The sequence below is a fragment of the Bombyx mandarina genome, chromosome 07 (assembly GCF_030267445.1).
Source record: "Bombyx mandarina strain Sakado chromosome 07, ASM3026744v2".
Taxonomy (NCBI): Eukaryota; Metazoa; Arthropoda; class Insecta; order Lepidoptera; family Bombycidae; genus Bombyx; species Bombyx mandarina.
Genome location: NC_143214.1, coordinates 10749672 through 10775433, shown reverse-complemented (window position 1 = coordinate 10775433; position 25762 = coordinate 10749672). Strand labels below are relative to the sequence as shown.

At 37.5% G+C, this 25762-nt stretch overlaps 3 protein-coding genes across 3 annotated transcripts; all 3 read left to right on the top strand.

Annotated features, from left to right (window-relative positions):
• The first annotated feature begins 1005 nt into the window (after nt 1-1005).
• On the top strand, nt 1006-2314 carry LOC149502677 (uncharacterized). The gene is made up of 2 exons (XM_089728777.1): nt 1006-1602; nt 1757-2314. Exons 1-2 carry the CDS (start codon nt 1006-1008, stop codon nt 2312-2314), a joined length of 1155 nt encoding a protein of 384 aa, XP_089584903.1.
• A 1782-nt stretch (nt 2315-4096) lies between these two features.
• LOC149502676 (uncharacterized) lies at nt 4097-4999 on the top strand. Its single transcript, XM_089728932.1, has one exon. The coding sequence runs from the start codon at nt 4097-4099 to the stop codon at nt 4997-4999; it is 903 nt and encodes a 300-aa protein (XP_089585058.1).
• Nucleotides 5000-23162: 18163 nt separating this feature from the next.
• On the top strand, nt 23163-25355 carry LOC149502675 (uncharacterized). Its single transcript, XM_089728770.1, has 2 exons — nt 23163-23336; nt 23645-25355. Exon 2 carries the CDS (start codon nt 23645-23647, stop codon nt 24584-24586), a length of 942 nt encoding a protein of 313 aa, XP_089584896.1. The 5' UTR covers nt 23163-23336; the 3' UTR covers nt 24587-25355.
• The last annotated feature ends 407 nt before the right edge of the window (nt 25356-25762 follow it).

Sequence of the window (25762 nt, the reverse complement as noted above, 5' to 3'; positions counted from 1 at the left end):
AACATGTGATTTATTCAAATTGCATCAATTTTTTTTATTATTTTGTATATTTATCCTTTTTCTCAATATAAGCACTCAATATTTTTTTATTCTTTGTTTTATTTACGATCTCTGTGACTTTTATTGTAGCACCTCTAATATTCATTCTATAACTAATTAAATCCAAATAAACAACAAATACAAACAGTAAAAAATTATATAAAAATAAACATGTTTGTAATTTCGTTTGATCTGAGACTTCCCACCTCAGTTCACCTCGACTGTTTACATGACTGGTGCTTTTACCCTACCTATTATCTACCTTAAGTATATGCATTTTGCTACTTCGCGATTTCACAATTAGCAACCAATGGCGTGACTACAAATTGTCGACATTCCATGTTCATGGAAAAGTACGCGATTGGCGTTAAGTGCTAGCACTGCAACGCCGCTATGCCGCTCAGGCCGGGGCCCGCTGGTGTCGCTTCGGTACTGACATCGTCCAAGTCCACTCATTACTGTCTTAGTATCAATTAATTGTAATAATTAAAACTCTGATAAATAAGTTAATAGATTTTTGGTCTTTTGTTAAATATTACGGCTGTACATCTATATATATAAAAGAAAGTCGTGTTAGTTACTTCACTTATAACTCAAGAACGGCTGAACCGATTTAGCTGAAAATTGGCAGGGAGGTAGTTTAGAGCCAGGAGAAGGACATAGGATACTTTTTATCTCGTTCGACATCATTCCCGTGTGACTTGACATTTAACGTGTCACTATAAAACGTGGTATAACAAAAAACAATCAGACTTGGAATAACAAAATTGACGTATAATGACAGCTATGTAATGACGTATGGATGACAATTTGATATTTGTAAGAAATCAATAATAAAACTATTTATATTAAATAAATAATTCACATTATTGCCCAATTGCCCATTCGTATAAACAGTGAAGTGAACTATAAAACTCGGTATGGTTGAAAATTTAAGTTTTTAGGTGAAGTGAAGTTTAATTAATAATGCCGCGACCAAGACGATCGAATCTTTCCCGACAAAGCCGTGATGCAAGAAGAATACGAAATACTGCAAATGAAAGGACTGAAGAAGAACAAGAAATTGCACGTGAACAGCGCCGCGATAGTATGGCTCGACTTCGTGCTTCTCAATCACGAGAGCAAAGTGAAGCAGCCCGTGAAACAGCTCGGTTGGCAATGCAGAATCGTCGAGCGAACAACAGAGGTCAACAAATAGATAATTTGCGACGCAGAACAAGATATTTATCAAGTGCTGATTTGAATCGAGCAGCGTTTCAATACGATTGCAGCAATGATTACAGCTTGCATCCTAGCGTTTGCATTGGGCAAATGGACGTAGTTTGCGAGTATTGTGGTGCATTAAAGTTTTCCGGAGAAACGCCTGGATTATGCTGCCTTAATGGTAAAGTGAAATTGCCATTGTTGACTCCGCCACCTGAGCCATTGTATTCATTGCTTTGTGGCGAAACACAAGAATCACGCCACTTTCTTGCAAATACTCAAAAATACAATGGTTGTTTCCAGATGACGTCATTTGGGGCAGATATTATCGAAGAACGGGGATTTAATCCGACATTTAAGGTATTTATTTTTGTACTTATATACAATGTAGTTAAAGAATAACTTACTTTATCTATTGGTACCTATGTAGTATATTTGCTAATTCTGAACTCTACTCTCCCACCGAAAAAAGTGTTTATAACCCAGTTAATACTGTCTGGTTTTTATTTTGTAGATACAAGGACAGATTCATCATCGAATTGGATCATTACTACCTTTCGAAGATACACAGAATAAATTTTTACAAATATATTTCATGGGCAACATGGAAGAACAACTTGATCGACGCCTAGAGATCAATGCAGGAATGAAGCGAGCAATTCTTCAAGACTTGCAGTGTCTGCTTCATGAACATCATGCGTTGGTCAGGTTGTTTAAGAGTGCTTTAGAGCGCATGCCAAGTGATGACTATAAAGTTGTTATCAAAGCAGATAAACGACCATCTGGAACACACGAAAGGACATTTAATGCTCCAACAGTAGACGAAGTTGCCATCCTGATTGTTGGTGAACAATTGGAAAAACGCGATATTGTGCTTACACGTCGCGATACTGGGCAACTGCAACAAATATCTGAAACTCATCGATCATATGACACATTGCAATACCCGCTGATGTTTTGGCAAGGAGAAGATGGATATTATTTTAATATTAAAATGAAAAATCCATTGAATGGTGAGTCTCAGTATCATAATTTATTTCATTTATTTGTGAAAGACACTGATTTAAAATAATGCTTATTAAAAAAATGGTTAATGTCTGTATTGTTTGCCTTTAAAATTTGCCTTTGAAATGGTTAATTATCAAATTTTTAATTTCAGGTGAAGAAACTACAAAGAAAGTTAGCTCAATGAATTATTACGCATATCGTTTGATGATTCGTCAAAATGCTGACAACTATTTGCTGCGGTTTCGTCGATTGTTTCAGCAGTATTGCGTTGTCATGTATGTAAAACGTTTAACATTCATTAGGTTGAACCAAGCCAAACTGCGTTCTGAGGAGTACATCCATTTACGTGATGCAGTTAGTACTGAAGGAAATGCAGCTAATATTGGTCGATTAACTATTCTGCCGGCGACATACATTGGTAGTCCACGTCATATGCATGAATATGCACAAGATGCAATGACATATGTTCGTCATTACGGTCGGCCTGATCTCTTTATTACATTTACCTGTAATCCAAAATGGATAGAAATTACTCAATTGCTGCTTCCCGGACAAACATCAAGTGATAGACACGACATCACAGCACGTATATTTAGGCAAAAAATTCGGTCCCTGATGAACTTTATTGTTAAACAACGCGTCTTTGGAGATACTCGATGCTGGATGTATTCAATCGAATGGCAAAAGCGAGGCCTGCCGCACGCACACATCCTTTTTTGGTTAGTGGAAAGAATTCAGCCTGACCAAATAGATGATATCATATGTGCTGAGATTCCTGATTATGAAGTCGATCCAGACCTACATGATGTTGTTACTACTAATATGATTCATGGACCGTGTGGTGCCATCAATCCCCAATCACCTTGCATGGTCGATGGAAAGTGCTCTAAACGATATCCACGGAAATTAACGGCGGAGACTGTCACTGGCAATGATGGTTATCCGCTGTATCGGCGTCGATCACCAGATGACAACGGTCGAACTGTCACAACGAAAGTGAAAAGAATGGATTTCGTTGTCGACAACAGTTGGATTGTTCCATATTCGCCACTTATTTCTAAATCGTTCAAGACACATTGCAACGTTGAATACTGCAGTTCAGTTAAGTCCATAAAATATATTTGCAAATATGTCACGAAAGGCAGTGATATGGCGGTTTTTGGATTGCAATCCTCGAATACCAACGATGAAATTTCACGCTATCAAGTTGGTCGTTATGTGAACTGTAATGAAGCGATTTGGCGTATATTCGCATTTCCCATTCACGAACGTCATCCTACTGTTACGCATTTGGCGGTGCATCTGGAGAATGGTCAACGAGTATATTTCACGGCTTCGAATGCTACGCAACGTGCTGAAACACCTCCAGCAACTACATTGACCAGTTTTTTTTCAATCTGCCAAAGCGATCAGTTTGCACGAACTTTGCTTTACTCGGAGATGCCACGTTATTATACTTGGAATGCTTCATCGAAGAATTTTCAAAGACGGAAGCAAGGCGATGCGGTTCCTGGGTATTCAGATGTGCGTTCTACTGATGCTCTTGGTCGTATGTATACAGTTCATCCAAAGAATAATGAATGTTTCTATTTGCGGTTGTTGCTGGTAAATGTGCGTGGGCCAACGTCATTTGAGTCACTACGAACTGTTAATGGTGTAATATTCCCAACATCGTGCTGCATGTGAAGAATTGAAGTTATTAGAAAACGATAGTCATTGGGATACGACAATCGCTGAAGCCATTATCTCTGCATCTCCAAGTCAGATACGCACATTATTCGCTATCATAATTTCGACATGTTTTCCATCAAACCCATGTAACCTGTGGCACAAATACAAGGATAATATGTCAGAAGATATTTTACATCAAATTCGTGTCAGTTCCAGAAATCACGATATTGAGATGAATGAGGAGATACATAATCGTGCTTTACTCTTGATCGAAGATATGTGTTACCTCATGTGCGGTAATTTATTAATCAGGTTAGGAATGCCAGCACCATATCGTGAAATGAATGACGCATTTAATCGAGAATTGGAAAGGGAACGTGAATATGATCACCAGGAATTAGATTTAGTAGTTCAAACGAATGTACCCCTGTTGAATTACCAACAAAAGGAAGTTTATGATACTTTAATGAAGGCAATCGATGATGAAAATGGTGGTTTATATTTCCTAGATGCCCCTGGTGGAACTGGTAAGACATTCCTCATGTCATTAGTTTTAGCAACTGTTCGGGCGAGATTTAACATAGCGGTTGCAGTTGCTTCTTCTGGAATAGCAGCCACATTGTTAGAAGGATGCCGTACGGCTCATTCAGCATTCAAATTACCGTTAAATCTTCAAACTATTGAAGAACCAACGTGTAATATTGCAAAACACTCAGCAATGGCCAAAGTTTTAGCGGTATCGAAAATCATCATCTGGGACGAATGCACAATGGCGCATAAACGTGCATTAGAAGCACTTAACCGAACATTAAAAGATTTACGCAATGACTCGAGATGTTTTGGAGGAGCAATGATTTTACTTTCTGGCGATTTCCGCCAAATACTGCCAGTAATTCCAAGATCTACGGCTGCCGACGAAATAAACGCTTGCCTCAAATCGTCAAATCTATGGCGCCATGTGAAGAAACTGCAACTGACAACAAACATGAGAGTTACATTGCTTAATGATACATCTGCTGAAGATTTCTCGGAGCAATTGCTGACTATCGGTAATGGTCAAGTACCTGTCGATGAATAGAGCGGATTAATATCATTTCCAAATAATTTCTGTAATTTTGTCTCATCAAAAGACGAACTTATCAACAATGTATTTCCAGAAATTATTTCTAACTACAAAAATTATGAATGGATGAGTGAGCGAGCAATTTTAGCGGCTAAGAATAAAGATGTAGATGACCTAAACTACATAATTCAAAATAAGATCATTGGAACAATGCATTCATTCAAATCTATTGACTGCGTCACAAATGAAGATGAAGCCACCAACTATCCAATTGAATTTTTAAACTCTTTGGACGTGCCTGGCTTACCACCGCACAATTTACGCCTAAAGGTTGGCTCCGTAGTAATCATGCTTCGAAACATAAACCAACCAAAACTGTGCAACGGTACGCGTTTGGTGGTTAGAAAATTGATGAACAATGTAATTTACGCTACGATAATGATAGGAAAATTCAAAGGTGAGGAAGTTCTCATTCCGAGGATACCGATGATCCCAACCGATATGCCGTTTGAATTTAAAAGACTTCAATTTCCGATACGTCTTGCATTTGCCATGACCATCAACAAATCACAAGGCCAATCCTTAAAAGTTTGTGGTTTAAATCTAGAACATTCATGTTTTTCCCATGGTCAATTATACGTGGCATGTTCACGGGTCGGAAGACCATCTGCGTTGTTTGTTTTTGCGCCTGATAATAAAACAAAAAATGTCGTGTATCACAAGGTACTTAAATGAAGAGCAACCTATGTACTAAAATACAGAAATAATTATGAATGATTGATGTAGAAATTTAATTTTTTTTGTATTTTTTCCAATAAAAAAAAAATCTGCTTATTTATTGACATTAAGGCGGAACAAAGTTCGCCGGGTCAGCTAGTTGTTCTTATAAAAATCGGGAGGAGTTTTTTTTCTCATGCAAATATTGCCCTTGAAAGTAAATTTTTAGCGCATCTCATTGCTTGAAGATCCTATTCACGCAAGAGTATAATATGCGGATATCATAGTGTTGTAATATTACATGTTTTTGCTGCCTTTACAAACTTTTGAAATTCTGTTAATTCCCTTTGTCTTTTGCTACTATGAGCAAAATATCCGTAAACCTCTTTAACTAATTGATTCACGGCCCTTGGTTACGTGTCTTTACTAGCGTGACTTACTGATAAAGCTGTAGAATGGCAGCAGACACACTTTATAAATAAGCTATGTGGATTGTATTTCTTCATTTTCGGAATAATTCCACCCTGCTCGCCAAACATGATATTGGTAGTATCAGCACCGAAACCAACAGCATCTTCAATACTTAGATTTATGTTATTTAGTGCCTTAAAAAGAGCGTCAAACAGGTTTTGTGCGGATTCCCCCTCTAAATCAACCATACTTTGTTTTTACTGTTAAGATTTTTCCGAGTAGTAATTGGTTACAATGACAAGCATTTTAGTTGACGACACATCTGTACTTTCATCAATAATTATGGAATAAACTGGTGCTCGAGTACTAAGATTCTGACATTTCAAATCACGCAGCATTTCCCTTTTACAGGCTTTACAAAAGGCGACTTCTGGATCATCTTTAGCTTTGGAGATCAACGATGAAAGTAAAGGATCTTGTTCCCACTCCGCTCTGTACGCTCTTTAATATTTTCGCTTCATCACCACCACCAATAATAAGTATCGCCCAAGAAATATCACTAACAAGATAATATCACCTTGAAATCTACATCGAATCTATTGATTAAATTGAAATATTAACCGTAAACTCGTGTTTATGAATACTCGTTTCAAAATTATCAACTTTCTAAGCAAAGTTTTAAAGTTGTTAATTGAATTTAAACGAACATAGCACGAGAAGTATAGGGAAATCCCCTACATGCTCACGAAGTATCTTCAGGGTTGTCATTTTTTACATTTTACACATAAGGAAACTAATTTTCTTTATCCCAATACTGCCAAAAACTGCGAGGTTTTATAAAGCATCTGCCGATCATGCCAGAAGCTAAAATAAGAGTCCAATCCTGCCAAAACGGCAGGATCTTGCCACATATGGTCACACTGAACGAGGTTCAAGATGACTGACATTCTTAACATTTTAAAGAAACCGGAAAACAGGCACTTTTAATTTTTTAAGGGAATTCTACCGACTCTGGAAAAATTGGATGACAACAAAACACTTATCTTTCAAAGTCGTGTTCTCCAAACTTTAACTGACTTACTTCAACCTGCACATCAAGGCTACCCATCTATTTACTTCTATCAGCCAAGCAACGACCAGAGTGACTATCAAACTCAAAAATTTGCAAACCAAACACCACAGATACATCCACGTTTATTACACTAACAATCATCAAACGCACGGAAAAATCAAATTAATTCACCTAGTGATAATTATTCTACTTATAGCGCAATGTCGACGGAAGAAGAGTTTGATTTTACATAATATTAATTACTATTTATTACAACGATAGTAAGCGCGCCGAGGCCAAGCTGGCGAGTGACATTGGAAGAGCAAAGACCTAATTCCAAATATATATCGACAAGCCAGGAAGCAGTGCAAGCAGCAGCGAAAATGAACTCGGACAGACAAGCTACATCAGGGATTTTGGCGACAAGAAAAGAGAGCGATACCATTCGCATCCGAAGCCGATCGTCTTTTAAGTTGATGAAAACGGTTTCGGCATTGCTACCGGAAACATAGGTGGTATTTTTACAAGTGGTGTCGGTGTAGGCTGTATAAGGTTGCGCCGTTCAGAGGTGAACCCGTTTCGCTGTTGTAGATACATTATGTTTAGTTCTTCCTGTACAAATTCCAGAGCCTTTTCGATGGAGGTCGGTCTCATGCAGCGTATGCGAGATCCCAAGGGTTCCTTGAGGCCTCGAACAAATGCTTGCATCGTTAGCTTTTTATATAGGTCGCATTTTGCCTCGATGGTTGTGGCAATACTTTCGTGTAAAGTTACGTATGTCATGAGAGTGCTGAATAGGGTCTGGCATTTGTCGTAAAACTCCTGGGGGCTACTGTTTCCCGGTGTTAGTAAGGAGAGGTCATTGTATAAAGCGGTCTCATCTCTTTGGTCTGAAAAATTATTAATGAGGGCAGTACGGATACCTAACCAGTTCTCTGGTATGCCATTTGAATTTATGGTCCTGGCGGCAGGACCAGTTATTTTATTTAATATACCGTTTATTAAGCTGAGGTTATTTAATTCGTTGCCAGGATCTGTTCTTATATACTGTGTGACGATTTGGTCACAAATTCTGATATATGATACTGACTATGATATGATACTGACTAGGTTAGTCAGTATGTTCGGATTGCCATCGAACTCTGGCACTGGGCGAAGGGCCTTGTAGATTTGGTCCGGGTCTACGGCCATTTCTAATTTATAACTTACGTTAATATCTAAATTTCTATTTAAATCGACGTCTCTCTGTCTACTACTAATCTGCCTTGAGGAGACAGATTTTTCACCGTAACTCTTCGGATGAAAAATTTTGAATTTGGATTGAAAAGGAGGCAACACAAAAAGAAGGTTCAAGTACTTACATACGATATATCATTTTGGTCTTCTCGCGTATCGATTTCCAGATACTACGCCGGCCGTGTCTTCACGTTTCAGGTATTCGATAAGGGCTTGATAGCACGAGCAGGGACTATACGGAGTCGGCAGAATCAACGATTTTTGGAGTTCTTTACCGCACCGCGCACTGCTTCGAATATCCTACCGTTTGCGCCAATTATGTAGACTACAGCCGTAGCGTTTAAAAAAAACCAAAATTCTATTAAGTTATTTATTATAGAATTATAATTATTACAATTAATTAAACTAAGATGCTATTGAGTGGACTTGGACGATGTCAGTACCGAAGTGGCGCCAGCGGGCCCCGGCCCGGGCGGCATAGCGACGCTGCAGTGTCAGCACTTGACGCCAGTCGCGTACTTTTCCATGAACATGGAATGAGGTTGCTGCGTCGACAATTTGTAGTCACGTACGCCACTGGTTGCTAATTGCAAAATCGCGAATTAGCAAAATGCATGTAACTAGGGTACGTAACAAGCGTGTAAATATTATCATAAAAACTACGAATGTACATAAAATCAATGAACTTTTAAATACGCCTAGCTATACCAATGTGTTTCATAGTAATGATGTAAGCTAGTCAGTCCTAAGCCTGTAGAAGTAAGTATGAAGGGTTCATTAAATCAAAAATAATCCAATCAGGGGCCGCTTTATAGAAAGACAGGTGAGTATACCAAACTTGAATCATTCTCAGATGCTGATTGGATAGCTAATAGAACTGACCGAAAGAGCACTAGCGGTTGTGCTATTTATCAAGGTGATAATTTAATAACTTGGTTTTCAAGGAAACAGAACTGTACTGCCTTATCTACAGCCAAGGCAGAATATGTTGCATAAGCACATGTAATCAGTGCATTCAGTGTAACACATGTAATCAGTGCATTCAGTGTAACACATGTAATCAGTAATCAGTGCACTTCAAAAGTTTACTCTCAGATTTCTTCAATATTGAAAATGTTACAGCTAATTTACATATTGATAATCAAAGTACTATTAAATTAATTAGCAATCAAATGAATACTAAGCCTTTTAAACATATATTTAAAACATGTCATTAATTCTGAAGAGTATAAGACTATATTAAGTTCAACAATTTACGAATGTTATTTTTATAAATTCTAAAATTATTAAATTAGGGGCCATGTTAAAGTTATAGTGTATGTATGCCTTCAACATTCTAGTGTATCTATGACTTTTGTTGTCTAGCTCTCTCTAGTCTGCTCTGCTAATAAAGATGGTGCCCAATTTATTTAACATAATGTCTAGGACATTATGTTTATGAACCTGAAGTCCAAAATATTTTATCTACATCCAAAAAAGTCGTGAGAGAAAGGAACTTATCACGGCACTACGAAAAAAAGAACAATAGAAGTTACCAAACCCATGCGGAAACAAAAATTTACAGATAATTTGCAATGTACAAACTGCCTGGGATTCTACTCAAAGAAGCTTTTGTGGAAACATAAGAAAAAGTGGACACAAAATTCGAATAAAACAACCTTTGTAAGGTTCAATCCGAAGCTTAAAACCTATTATTAAGACATTTAAAAATAGATGAAAAACTTAAGGACAGTGTATTTCTGCGAATGAGAGCCGATAAAATATCACTTATCTCAAAATCAGATATCCTTATATGTGCTTTGCGTCCCAGTACTTAAAAACCCACAGAGAAAAACATTTTGTTAACGTAGTTTCTCGAAAAACGAGGAAATGAGCTAAATTATTACAAGAAGTGAAAAAGATTAATCCTTCCATAAAACAATTATTTGACGCACTGAGACCGACATACTACACGACACTATTGTTGCAGCTACAAAAGTAGTGGGAAAATATGACACCGAAAAAGATAGATTTGAATCATTTTCAGCACACATTTTCTAGCATAAAACAATACTGCAATTTAGAAATTTTATTCGCATTAAAAAAACAAAAGCTTTACATGGATTAAAACACAGCAGAAATAGAGGCAGATCTAAAACTTTAATTCAAATCATTGACTCTAATTGGTAATTTGATATATCCAGCCGAGCAGCATCAGATCTTAACACAAATAAGTGGGATATAGTAACTATAGTCCCTTTGGAAAGTGACTTAAAAATCCTAAAAGAATACCTCGAAAAGAAATCAAGTCTTGGTAGAAAATTTTAAAAGAGTTGTCATTAGAGGCAAATGTGGGCATGAGGTTCTCGTTCTATTTAATAACGAGGTTCAAGAGGACATTAAATTATTGTTCTCGATACATTTGTTTCTACATTAAATCGTTTTTTTATTTGGTAATTCAGAATTTGAAAATACAATATATGGATACAGAGTACTAGAAAGGTATGCGAAGCTATCTGGAGCAAAAAACCCACAAGCGATAACATCTACAAAGCTTAGAAAACATCAGCCAGTCGTCAGCTTTAGGCTAAGTTTACCCGAGTCCGCTGCGGTTGCGGACCCTCAGTTTCTGTAGAATGCAGATATATATTTAAAAAATTAAAGCACAACTCACGACGCGTTTTACGCCCGCGGTGTGCTTAGAAAGAAATTATGAAAGAAAGAAATGATCGTTCATTTGAATTTATTTTGTCTAAGTGTGATTTCTCTGATATCAAGTAATTATTGAAGAAGCAGTAATTAGTGATTTGTTTCCTGATCCATACATAAGTACTAGAAGAATGGTTCTTCGTCACGGGATATCTCAAAAATCAGCGTAGATCATTTTAAAGAAAGAAGGATTGCATCCTTATCACTACCAAAGGGTGAAACATCTACATGAAGACGTAGACTGCTGTCCAAGGTCTGTGATGTCCACTTGTATACAAAGAAAAACCTTGGAAAACCCAAATTTTCCAAAAACCATACTATGGATGGATGAAACGACATTCACTAGAGACGGCATTAATAACTGTCGAAATTTACAAAAATGGTGCCATGTAGGTGAAAACCCGAAATTGAAACGTTCATCGACTTTTCAAGTAAATTTTCAATAAATGTTTGGGCTGGTCTTCTCGATGACAAGTTGATTGGACCAGTCGTATTGCCGAGAACTTTGACCGGTGAAAGATTTTTAAGTCTATTGATTGATGAACTACCGGAATTATTAGAGGGTGTACCTCTTGTTTTATGGCTTTGCGTCGAAGGATGTTTCTGCAGGTGGATGGATGTCCTGCTCATTAAGCTAGAAATGTGAGATCATTTTTAAACGATAATTATCGTGATAAATATATCGGCCGGCAAGGACCTGTAGAGTGGCCTGCGCGTTCACCCGATTTGACGCCCCTTGATTATTTCCTATGGAGGACCATGAAGCAACATGTCTACAATACTCCCATCAACAATGAGGCTGATTTGCATGACCGCATAATTAACTATCCGAATGATATTCGCAATAATCCTGATATGATAAGGAGAGCGACACCACAAATTTTAATTCGCTTGGCTTTATGCCTACAACAAAGAGGTGGACATTTTGAGAACCTCATGGATTAAATTTTGTGTAAAATAATAAATGGTTTTAATTAAACTCTTTTGCATCAATTATCATCCCAAATAAACCAATGTTCAAAACAATAAATGGCATATTCGGAGTGCCATCTTTTAACACTTACTAGAAAATGTTATGTTTGAGTTATAAACATGAAATTTTTACTAATGAGTAGGTTTGTTTCATTGAAAATGCTTTTTGTTATTTGTTCGGACATGAAACTTTGCTTGAGTTTAACACATCAAATATTTTATTGATTTCTTCTATAAAGTCTGCGGTATACTGAGCTTATTCTGGTAATCTATGATTGCTGACAAGAACGCTAATAGCAGCAAAAACCGATCGGCTAAATATTTGGTCCGGGTAGTTCACAAGCATTTTTTTTTAATTATTAGGATTAATATGTTTCTCAGTCACTTTAATAAAGAAAACTGTATTATTGTAATTATTGAGTTTGACTTCTTCATTATATCACCTTGGACGACACAGTTTCATAACCACTTTGTCCCAGAAGTCAAGAAGTTTATGAAAAGATCCAACTTGCCTATAAACCTTGACAATGCTCTAGGCTACCCAAATGAACGAGAACTTAAATCAAGTGATGGGAATATCCAAACCATCCAATAGGAAATCACCAAACTGCACACCTTTACTTCATCCGATGGATCAAAAAGTAAAGACCTGGTATAAAAATAAATTGCTGATTCATATTACATCTCAGGAAGGTGATATAACGCAGAGCCTTAAAGAATTGAATTTGAAGGATGTTGTATTTTCTCTCGTTCATGCTTGGAAGTCTGTTTCATCTTACTTCATCCAATCTTCATGGAAAAAGTTATGGCCCACAATGAATGCTGTATCACAAACAGAAAAAAAAAACAGAAAAATGGAATCCTGAAGATAATCTACCTATTGCCGATTGGTTACAAAATCTATCAAAAAGAGGATTGGAGACAAGTGAAGAAAAATTATTCTCGGTTTGAAGGGATCGAAGAAATAGAGCAACTTATGAAAGATGAAGAAATATGTGAAGCAGTACCAGAAGAATAGCATTTAACTGTTTCAATACCTATGTGACTAGTCTGTCCATAAATACTGTTACATAAAAACTTTTCTTTCTTTTTAAACTGTTTAATTATTTTTAATTTGGAATACATATATTATATTAAAAATTTCTTTCGATTTTGCACCATTTCACATATTTTTGCGTGTTGATTATCAAATTACAATATGGAATGGGGTGTTAAAGAATTGCATTAAAGATTGCGGGGATCGCCTTGCACTAAATTGGTATGGAGCCGTCGGTCATATTCCAGACACTTCAAAAGCTTGGTTTCAGCTGTATGTTCGTATATCGTACTATCAACAGATACAACAACACTTCATCTGCCGAAGACCAGAAAAAATCAAAGGCTGTTATAAGCTGTTAAAGCCAGAATTCGTCAAAACCCCATTAGGAAGCAAAAAATCTTATCGCGAGAAATGAAGATTCCCGCTAGGACTCTGTCGCATATTATAAAACAAGACTGAAGCTGGGTGCTTGTCGTCGATATACAGGATATGCCCTTTTTTCCACAGGAGAAAATCTCCAGATCGCCACACGTACGGCAGGTGGGGTATTAGTTCGGTCAATTTAGACATAAAAATAGTGGTCAAATAACAAAAATTGCCGGAGAGCCAAATATTGGTGGAGAGCTAGGGTTTACTATTACAAATAAAGTTTTAAAAATCTCCATCGATCCTATGTGTGCTACAAAGTTATTCGGGGTCAAAGGTCAAAGTTTGAGGTTTTTTTGGAATTTTCTCGAAAACGGAAATTTAATCAAAATAAAACCTTAAACCACAGTTGTAGATCTTAAAATTCTCTACAAAAAAGTTATGATTTTTTTCATATGATTTAATATTAAAAGAACGATGAACTATTGATGATGATGATGATTGATGCAAATCTCATTATTATCGTTGAAAATCATTCATTATCCTGCCCTTCTCCCAGTCACCTGGGGTCGGCGCAACATGTTTTCTCCTTCCATACTCTTCTATCATATACCATTTCTTCGCTCACTCCCCTCCTACCCATATCGTCTTTCACACAATCCATCCATTTCTTCTTAGGTCTACCTCTTCCTCTAAATCCTTCCACATTCATAGTTAACACTCTCTTAACAACCTCATTTTCATTTCGTCTCATCACATGTCCATACCATCCCAAACGTGCACTCCTCAGCTTCTCTGTCACAGGTGCCACTTTCAGACTTCCTCTAACATATTCATTCCGTATGCTATCCATTCTCGTTACTCCACACATCCATCGCAATATTCGCATCTCTGCTGCATGCAATCGCCTTTCATCCGCCACTTTCGTAGTTCAACAAGCTGATCCATACAAGACGGCAGGCCTTATTAAGGTCTTATATATCTTCCCTTTTAGGGGAAGAGGGATGTGCGAGTCATATATGGTGCCCGTGACCTGCCGCCATTTCATCCATCCTGCGTCAATTCTGTGCCTCACAGTACGATCCAGTTCACCGTCGCTTTGAATAACAGACCCTAGGTATCGGAAGTCTTGACATACTGGCAAAGGTGTTCCGTCGAGGGAAATGGGTGTAAAATTGGAGAGACCGCCAAAATCACAGAACAGATGTTCGGTTTTCGATTTGCTAATTTTTAGGCCAACACTCTCCAACTTGCATCGCCATTTCTCCAGTATGTTTTGGACCTCGAGCCCGTTTTCTCCGACGAGCACTATGTCATCGGCAAACAGCATACACCAAGGGGGCTCTTCCTGTATCTCCGATGTCAAGGCATCCATCACAAGCAGGAAGAGATAGGGACTTAGTGCAGACCCTTGGTGTCAGCCCACTGCCACACTGAACTCGTCGGAATTCCCCGCGGCGGTTCGTACATACATCCTGGCTCGACTGTACATGGCACAGATTAACCTCACATACTTACCAGGTATACCTTTCTCATTCAATGCCCACCACAAAACTGCTCTAGGTACTCGGTCGTACGCTTTTTCCAGATCAACGAACACCATATGCAGATTCCTGTGCACGTCGCGATGTTTTTCGCACACTTGGCGGAGTGCAAATATGGCATCCGTTGTCCCGCGACCAGGCATGAACCCGAACTTAGAGCAACATGTTGAAAATATTCTAAATAATACTCTTTCATACTATGACATTGAAGAAGATAGGAAATATTTGGAAAATTACTTGATCAGTTTAGTAACAAATTAATTTAATATCAGAAACGAGGGCCAACCACACAATTATGGGTACAATACTTTCGGATGGTGTCCATTACAAAGGAATTTATTAGAGCAGAACAGAGCATTAAGAATGGGAGATTGACAAGCACATTTGAACTGCATTAAAGAAATGCTGCCTTATTTCCATGAATCTAGGCGTTTACCTTATGCTAAGTCTGCGCACTTATACTTACAAGACATGATTCTATTAAACAAGGTTATGTATCCTAGTGTTTATCAAAGGTTTACAGAAGGATTTTTTACTGTTCGGCGTTTTAATAAACTTTGATGTCGAACTTCAACAGATATGATTATAGAACAATCGATGATGAAATCTATGAAAACAGATGGGGGCATTTTTCGAGGAAGAAGTATGGAAGAAAGTGTGATAAGTAAATGGGTTTACGAAATGTATGCAATGAATAGTGTGCGTGAGGGGTTGAAAGTTCTTGCTAATGTTCAAATGGACACAACAGATCAGCATGTAGATCAGCAAGTGATTCGCGGCGTAAAAAAGACGCTAAAGATATTTAAAAACTTCTTGACTGGTTTTCATCACATGATCCTTTTCCTAAAATTAACAAAATCGTATCTATTGCTTCTGAAGTTGTTGCTGACGATAAGATTAAATACCATAAAGGTCGTGAAGTTGGGATTGCTTCCATGTCTAGAATGGCAGATGAAACATTTAATAATATAATATTGTAGGGGAATGATACCCCGCCCCGCTTAGCTTACTATGCATTTATAGTAATGAGCAACATACGTTAGTCAGTCAGTGGTTAACGTGCAGTGATCCACCGCGGTCGCTGAGCCGAATAAACATATAATTATACTCAGTGTTTTATTGACCACTCTGATGAGGTTTCCAGAGGAGAACGCACAATAAACCCTCAACACCACATAAAACCTCACACTGGTGACCCTTGCTAAAGTCACGCGAACTTTTGGACAAAGTTTTGTCGTGTTAGTGATCATGTATCATATATTGGTGACGATGTATCCGACTCAACACGTGGATGGCGCACCCATTGCACAACCGCCTGCAACGCCTTTACCACGAAACGACGTGCCAGCTCCAGGACCCAGCAATGTAACCTCGGACAGAAAGGACATTTCGGCTATCACAGTGGACGCACGAATTCACGCGTTTGGTTCATTAGGGCTGAATCCGTCCTAAATCCGCAAAAATGCAGTGATGATGCCAAATTCTAAGTTCTTATTTTAAAATTGGGAAAGGCCCCTATGCAACAAGTCACAGGTATTCTCTGTAGGCCGCCTGATACTGACAGGTATAAAACTTTAAAAGTACGCTTGTTAGATATTTATGAGGAATCTGAGAATCGTCAGGTGCAGAAACTGATTGGTGAGAGCTCGGCGATCAAAAGCTGTCACAGCTTTTTTGCCGTATGCGTGACCTCGCCAGGGACAAAATACTTGATGACACACTCCGAATTTTATGGCACGGCCATTTGCCCGCAGCTGTAAGAACCGTCTTGGCTATTACTGTGACTAAAGACATGGAGAAGGAGACTCCGACTCGCATACGACCACTTTCTTTTATTAGTGAGTACTGTACGGATATTCGTCCTTCAACAACGTCAAACCCTCAACATCACGAAACCTTACAATATTAAAACGCTCTGAAAAAGCATTCCCTTTTTTAGCTGCGAGTAGCACCGTGAAAGTTCACGAAGAAGAAGTAGCTATATACCCTGTATTATTATTTCAACGCATGAGTATCACTAAAGCTTTTGAGGATGAGATTGAAAACAAATTTGAGTTTGAATTAGACCCTTACCCCTTATCACTCTTCGATGCAGCTGAAATGCGTAAAACAACAAAGTCGGCAATTAACGATTGCTTTCAATCAGTCAATACTGAGGTTGATCGTACAAACGCTACATTACATTAAGTAAGTAAGATACCTACTACATCATGTTGTGTGGGATCGAGAAGAAACTTCTGGCGTTATTTTTGATAAATATGTTCAGTATTTACATTATGGGCTTACAGTGACGGTAGTATTTGACAGCTACAGCGACTCGACAAAGAATATTAAAGCTGCAGAACAACGTCGTCGAACTACAAAAGCATCATCAGGTTCCGAGATTATCTTTGATGAATTTATTTCAGTTCCAGCGAATCAATAACAATTTTTCGCTAACATTAATAATACATCTCGTTCCATTTCCATCTTAAGTGACAAATTAACAGCTGAGAATATTCCAGTGAAACAAGCTCAAAATGACGCAGATGTCCTCATAATTGAAACAGCAATAGAACAATTTAATGCAACAAACAACAATTGTAGTTGGTGAAGATTTTGATTTGTTAGTACTGCTTACTGCAAGGAATCCAATGGATAAAGTTATTTATTTCTTGAAACCTGAAAGGGCTCAACAGCAAACAGTACTATATTCTTCAAAAAGTTTATCTGCTTATAAAGAAAAACTGCACTTAGCAAATAAACTACGAAAAAGTCATAACTTTTTCAAGAACCAAAAAATGAAAGTTCACATGGGGTCGCAATTATTTAGCAACGTATTGTAGATGCCCTGAATTTTTATGGTCAACTTCAAATGGCTGATTTTCATGATGTAGAAGGCACTGTGGAATATTTAAAAACTATCAACAGCTTGTTCGATGTGTTAAAATTAAGCCATATGGCCCAACTCCATTATAAGAAACCAGTTTGCCCAGACAACAAAGACAAGGTATTTGAAACTTTAGAAAAGGCGAAACGGTATCTAACATTTATAAAGCTTCCAGATGGTAAAAAGACTATCATAAAGCCGAATTTACATTACGAAATTAGTGGCATGAAATTAATTTCGTGACATTAGTTTTACCAACAGTTTCACGTGTAATTTAATACTTTCGTAATGCATGCAATGATTTCATGCATGTAAATTAGTTTCGTGCCCTGCGCGATTTTTTGGTGAAATTAGTGTCATGCAACTAATTTCATAGTGTAGACGCGACGTTACACCACGGTTTTATTGGTTTATTAGTGTGCATAGAAAGCCTCATTGTATATACAACTAGTTGAAAGGAACCAAAAACTTAAGTACGTTGTGATTTACAAAATCAGCCAAGATTATTTAGCGCTTATGTTTGGACATATAAGGTCACATGGTGGATGCAGCATCAACCCAACGGCGCGACAGTTTCAAGCGATATACAAAAAGCTCTTGGTAAAGTCGGAGCTTAGAGATATAGACCAGAGAAACTGTATAGATCTTGAGGTTTCTTTTTTGTCGTGCTCCTCGGCTGTTCAAAATATAAATCTAACAATCGAGCCGTGTAAGTTAAAGAGGAAGGTAATGAGAAGACGAGATGAGTTTGTTATATGAACAAGCCGTATTTGATGAGGAAATTAGTATACTTGTACAAGAATTTAGTAGCCAGGTAGTATCATATATAGCGGGATTTACAGTTCATCGTTTTCTAAAATTACTGAAGTGTGATACATAGTGTAGCGGTTTGATTCCAGATACAATTGACGACAAGCACTTCAAGTTTATAAAACTGAAGGATAAAGGCCAAAATCTTTATCGCATTTTATAGGTGTGAATCTTTTTGAAACAATACATTTTCACCAATATAATCAACAGCAAATGAATAACCATTTAATAATACTTATAAAAGCTGTAATGGAAAAATATTGTAAAAATAAGATTACACTACCGTATCGCCTTCGCCGTAATACTTATGTCCTTTCTTTCCTATATTGTATTCTCTTTTACCCCCATACCTCTAGATATCTCAAAGAACGTTTCGAGTTCCTAAGTGATACGCATAATTTTTCCCTGAGATCATCGGATAGCCTCAGCACTGAAAATGCCAGTGCATTCATCATCATTCTTTGGTTCAACATCCAGGCGGTTCGATTGTTGAATGCTCTGCCGGATGCAGTGAGAAGTGATCCAATTTAAACTGCTTTAAAAGAATGGTGTGAAGGAACATTACCCTATCCGTCTAGTGTTATTTGCTTGTTTATGCTTTATCCATATTCTTAATTTATTATGTGTATGTAAGTATATTGGAATATAAATCATATAGTGATTTCATATTGTGTTTAACAGTATATATTGTATGTATGTATTTACTTTAATAATGTGTTGTTAATAGTACACCGCAACATACCTTTTTTTTTTTCGGGCTTGGGGCTGCGTATACTATTCTTTGTGATATACTAGAATAAAGAGTGGTCAAGAATAATGAACGCTTGTTTTTTGATTACGTAAAAAAAGAATATCAAAAATTGCTAGAGCAGCAATGCAGTTTATTGTCTAATTCCATCACTATTTCTTCGTTCGCAGACCGTCACATGGAAGGAAAATTAATGGACTTTTGACAAGGACATAAAAATTATTTACGCTGAAAAGAAAAAGTATCTTGCTCCACTTTCCGCCACTCTTTTAACCTACAAGGATTTATTTAAAACGATGGCAGTAAAAGAAACCATTCGTTCAGTTGCAATACAACTTCGTAAAGAAATCATTGACTCAACCAGAAGAGAATTGCCTGAAAATTTCTAAAGATTTGATAATGGGAGAATGCGATTATGTGCCAGAGCTTCTTACTTGTTTCTTGGAATCATTCACTTGTGGTGATATTTCTCGTCTATCCCAAAAAGCACGTGAAAATAGAATAAGAAAGAACTTTCTATTTTTTCTATTGGACAAGATCTGATTTACGCAGCTTTTGGCCACAAAATTAAAACTTCAAAGCACATTACCCTAGGTCTGGCAGTGAAGAGTTTATGCAACAGTAAAAAAGTTGTTAACATACTTTCAAGATATGGGCACTGCTGCTCTTACACAACTTTAGAAGACCTAGAGACTGAGCTGACATTTTCGACGGTAAATAGTGATAACGTATGTCCTGAAGACATTCAATGTCGCCCAGACTTGAACACTGGTGTCGCATTCAAAAATTTCGACCGCTTCGTTGAAACCCTCAACGGCAAAGATACTCTGCATGATACGGTGGGAATAATTTTTCAGGATATCGTGCAGAATCCGGATCCTGTGTCTGTGGAATCTTCTAGCCCTTGCGTGCATGAAAATTCAACAATAGATGAGATTGTGCATGGTAGCTTTTCAGAATTATCCATTACCACCACAAAAACAAGAAAACGAAAACACTTTTGAAGAAGTTACTTTTGAAATGCATCCATTTACCAAGAAATTAAAAATTACAACCTGGAGTCAGCTAGACATCTCAGAGCTTAATAAATCTCCAAATAATTTGAGTATGTAAAAACAGCTGGATGTTACGTGGATGTTATTACATAAGTATAAAATATCAGATGTTCCAATGTGTTCAGGTTCAAAAAGTTTCATATCTTACTCCAATTAATGAATCTTCCGCCAACAATTCAACTGTCTTGAAAACTCTAGAATTGAGTCAGGACATTGTTAATGAATGTCAAGCTCCTAATATCTAGATCACGTATGATCTAGCTATTACTCGAATTAGTTATTGCATTCAAGCTCAAGAATCTCCAAGATTTGACAATGTTTTTATTCATTAGATTAATCATTATAAAGATTCGAAAAATATAAAGTTTAAGGAAGCTATTGTCAAGTTTTTCATCGATCATTGGGCTGAACAGGAGATGGCAACGATTATCGGTAGTAAGGTAATTTACATAATGCATGATTTGTGTTATGAATATTCTGTTACTGATAATAGAGTAACACGCATCATTAATTATGAGTTGTCACGCCCTGATCATGAAAAAGCGGATACGAAGATAGTAGTTCTTGCTTGTCAACAAAATTGTCAAATTTTGAAGTCGTCGTGGCCTAACGGATAAGACGTCCGGTACATTCGTGTTTAGCGATGCATCGGTGTTCGAATCCCGCTGGCGGGTACCAATTTTTGTAATGAAATACGTACTCAACAAATGTTCACGATTGATTTCCACGGTGAAGGAATAACATCGTGTAATAGAAATGAAACCCGCAAAATTATAATTTGCGTAATTACTGGTGGTAGGACCTCTTGTGAGTCCGCACGGGTAGGTACCACCACCCTGCCTATTTCTGCCGTGAAGCAGTAATGCGTTTCGGTTTGAAGGGTGGGGCAGCCGTTGTAACTATAATTGAGACCTTAGAACTTATATCTCAAGATGGGTGGCGCATTTACGTTGTAGATGTCTATGGGCTCCAGTAACCACTTAACACCAGGTGGGCTGTGAGCTCGTCCACTCATCTAAGCAATAAAAAAAAAAAAAAAAAAAAAAAAAAAAATGATGATTCTATTATTACTATTAGAATTTCTGATACTGATATATTGGTCATCATGTTAGCGAATATGGAACACCTGCAAGCAAGAGTAGAAGTTTGGATGGATCTTCGAATGCATAGTTTAAAAAAAAAAAACTTTTTTTTTGTCACGTTTTTTTTTTATTGCCTTTGTAGGCAGACGAGCATACGGCCCACCTGGTGGTGAGTGGTTACCGTCGCCCATGGACTCCAGCAATGCCAAGGGCAGAGCCAAGCCGCTGCCTACCGCAACAAGCCGCTGTCTACCGTTAGACGAATCCCTGTAGATAATCGTCAGATTGTGAGACAGCACGTCTAGGACATAAAGATGAACCATATATATCTTAATCTGACGCACTAGAGTATTTCAAAATGGCGAATTTTTTTGCACATTATAGTAATGGCCACAAGTTTGCGTCACATCAAAATCGTCAGATTATTGAATGAGAGGTTTTTTTTAGGTTCACTTTACACACTTTACACAACACCCTTTAGAAAATCTGACGCGCTCGATTAAATTTTCATTTTCATTTTCAACGCTTACGTACGACGACCCCCACCACGCAAACGATCAGATTAACAAACATACATTATTAAAAATACCTAGGACATTGATGCCATCAATATCTGACGCGCTCGATTATGTCCATGCAACAGTATTTTTTTACATTTTTGAAAATCTATAGCCGCTCCTCCCACCAATGAAAACGTATACATTATATAACATTTTTTTCTTCTTATCATCTAAGCTTTGCATCCCAATAGGTCTCTATGACGCTGGAGTAAATCAACATTTAGCATCGTGGGCTCCCCTACTATTTGTTACCGTAACCAAAGCGATTCATAATCGCTCCTATTGGTCCATTTAGAATCTCTAATCTGATACACAATCATATGGCTTATAAATTCATAACAAAGATTATACATGTTTTACGTAATTACTTATTAACTACATACCTAGTCAGGTCATAAATTCTGTCACATGTTTAATGTAAAATAATTGAAACAAGTTTATTCATTATGTAACCATTCATATACCAAAATGAACTTAACAAAACATAGATTCTTATGACACTAAAGTTTATTCAAATGACCTCCGTGATTTTGAATACAGGCCTTCAATCTGCGCGGCCAGTCGTCTATCGCAGCACGAACGAGGTCCATGTCAATATCGGCGACTGCCTTAATCAAGGATGTCTTGACTGACTCCAAATTGGGATGAGGCTTTGAGCACGCCTTTTCCTCCAAGTGTTGCCATATCTTGTAATCTAACGGATTCAAATCTGGACTGGAGGAGGGCCAGTCTTCGTGCCGGATGAAGTCGATTTCACGCGCCGCCAGCCAGTCTTGTGTGCTCTTCGCTCTATGAGCTGGCGCCGAATCTTGTTGGAATACCCAGTGCCTGTTATTGAACATGGTATGAGAAACAGGTTCCACAAGGTTCGTCAGGACTGTATTTTGATACACAACTGCATTCGTTTTTACACCTTTCTCACAAAAATGTACCTCTGTTAAGCCCCAATAAGAAACTCCCAACCATACCATGAGCGAGGATGGAAAATAACCTCGTTGGACACGCGGAATACGGTTGCTCGCTTCTTCACTACTGTGTGCGTAGGGGAAAGTGGGGGAAACGCGAACGCAGGGTAATGCCGAATTCAATGGTTCTAATATGTTAGAAAGAGATATCCTAATTTTACTTGCCGCCATTTCGGAGATCACGCCACTACTAGTGCCAGTCAACAACACGGGAGACGCGGACGCACGTACTTAGAAAGGTAAGTATTTTTCAATATTTTGTATGTTTTTGATGTAATTTTTTGGTAAATTCAAGTTGGTGTAGCTTTATTTCTATCTACAATAATAATTCAGCTTTTACATAGTGGAATAATCACATATTAATTAGCTAAATGACAATGACGTAGTTGGCAAAAGAAATATAACCTAATTTATTTTTTGACCTTGAATTATTTACGATACCGCGGGGTAAAGACGAACACTCCATGTCGGGCAATCTCGAACGTTCGCTATTACTCCACTCCCATTTGTTGGGTCCCCGTTCAACTTTTTTTAAATATTATTACAGATGCCTCGTACTTACAAAAGAAAGACCGAACTGAAGTATAGTTTAGAAGATCTCAAAAAGGCTATAGACGATGTTAAAACCAAAAAACTCTCCCTTGGTAAAGCAGCAGAAACATATAATGTTCCAAAAACCACAATTTTTGACCATCTGACGAAAGATGTATTAAAACAGCCAAGGTCTGGACGAAAACCTTTATTTACAGATGACCAGGAAACGCAACTTGTCGATTATATAATGAAATGCAGTAAACTCTATTATGGCCTAACCATAAAAAAAATTCGCCAAATTGCTTATCAATATGCAGAGAAGAGTAAACGTCCGCACAATTTTGACCGAGTAAAACAACTAGCTGGAAAAGACTGGTACTACAGTTTTATGAAAAGACATCCCAGCATATCTCTAAGGAGACCTGAGGCGACTTCACTGAATCGTATCACTGCGCTCAATGAATCTGACTTTAATTTTTTTTATGATAATTTGAAGGCCATACAAAACAAACATCATATTCCACCTGATAATATTTTTAACGTCGATGAGACAGGTATATCAACGGTCCAAAGAAATCAAAGAATAGTGGCAGTAAAAGGTCAGAAACAAGTTGGTAAGGCAACGAGTGCTGAAAGGGGGTCTACAACAACAGTTGTTTGTGCATTTAGTGCAGCCGGCCAATATATTCCTCCCTTTTTCATATTCAAAAGGAAGCGTATGAATCCACAATTACTAAAAGGTAGTAACCTTAATATGGTTGGGGCTGTGTCAGACTCTGGATGGATAAATGAAAGCCTATTTGTGGCTTGGTTACACCACTTTATTTCATATTCAAAGCCTTCAAAAGAAGACCCCGTTTTGCTTATTTTGTATTCTTACTCTGTAGAGATCATGGCATCATTATGCTCACTCTGCCACCACATACCTCACACAAACTCCAACCTTTGGACTTGACATATTTTGGCCCTATCAAGACTGCTTACAATCAAGAATGTGAGAATCACATGGCAAAGCGATTTGGACAGCCTATTACACAATACGACATAGTCGAATTGTTTACAAACGCTTTTAACCGTTGCAGTAACCTTGAAAAAGCTGCAAGTGGATTTAAAGCTGCAGGAATATATCCCTTGCGTCCCGTTGAAATAGATTCATTTCAGCCATATATCGAACAAGAAACAATAACTTCGACAGAAAACATTCATATGAATGCCCAATCTTCAGATAATCAAGCAATTGATGTCCTACAAGTTCCTGACGCACACAATCAGGCCGAAATAGCTGCCGAAGCCCAAGTAGACCGTGACGAAGACCTTGCTTACCGGGCTTCAAATATAGGTACTGTTAATTTACAAAGGGATGATGCAAGCACGGATGCAATTTCCCTGTTAGAGATAGTTGAATTGCCTATTATTTCCCCAAAAATATCAAAACGCAATATCAGGAATAAAAAATCTGCTATTCTTACAAGCACACCTATAAAAGATCAGTTAGAGGAAAAGGAAAACCGAAAAAGAGCTAAAGCAGAAGAAATAAAGAAGAAAACCGAAAATATGCCAAAAAAAGGAACCCAAATAAAAAGACTGAAATGTAATAAGAAGACACCTTCAAACAAGGAGACTGAAAGAGTTTTAAAGAATTTGAACAATATAAAAGACTTTAGTGACTCTAGTCAAAATAACAAAAAAAAAGAAAAAGGCGAAAAAGAAAATAAATACTACTTTTGTATTTTTTGTAGAGATAAATATATAGATCCTCCCGTTGAAGACTGGATTATGTGCTATGTGTGCAAAAAATGGGCTCACGAGAGTTGTACTGACGGACAGTCAACATCGTTGGGTTTTAAATGTGATCTATGTCGTTAATAATGTTAGTTCGTAATCACCCCACTTGGTGTTCGTAATTACCCGACTGATGTCGGGCAAAGCCGAACACTAAGGGTTTTGTTTTTCTTTCATATTGTTGCAATTTATTAAAAAAATATAAATGATGATTAGTAAATAAGTTAGACAGATAAGTAAACTTTATAATAAAAAAAATTAAAAAAATCTGTGATTCAATTCCATTGTTTTATTTAAGTTTTCCCTTAGGTGTTCGTATATCCCCCACTTTCCCCTACACCTTATCATT

What these genes read in the sequence shown, in the direction of transcription:
- LOC149502677 (XM_089728777.1), top strand. Translation starts at nt 1,006, where the DNA reads ATGCCGCGACCAAGACGATCGAATCTTTCCCGACAAAGCCGTGATGCA. An exon ending in GATTTAATCCGACATTTAAG is followed by an intron (nt 1,603 to 1,756) that starts GTATTTATTTTT and finishes TTTATTTTGTAG; the next exon opens with ATACAAGGACAGATTCATCA.
- LOC149502676 (XM_089728932.1), top strand. Translation starts at nt 4,097, where the DNA reads ATGTCAGAAGATATTTTACATCAAATTCGTGTCAGTTCCAGAAATCAC.
- LOC149502675 (XM_089728770.1), top strand. Translation starts at nt 23,645, where the DNA reads ATGCCTCGTACTTACAAAAGAAAGACCGAACTGAAGTATAGTTTAGAA.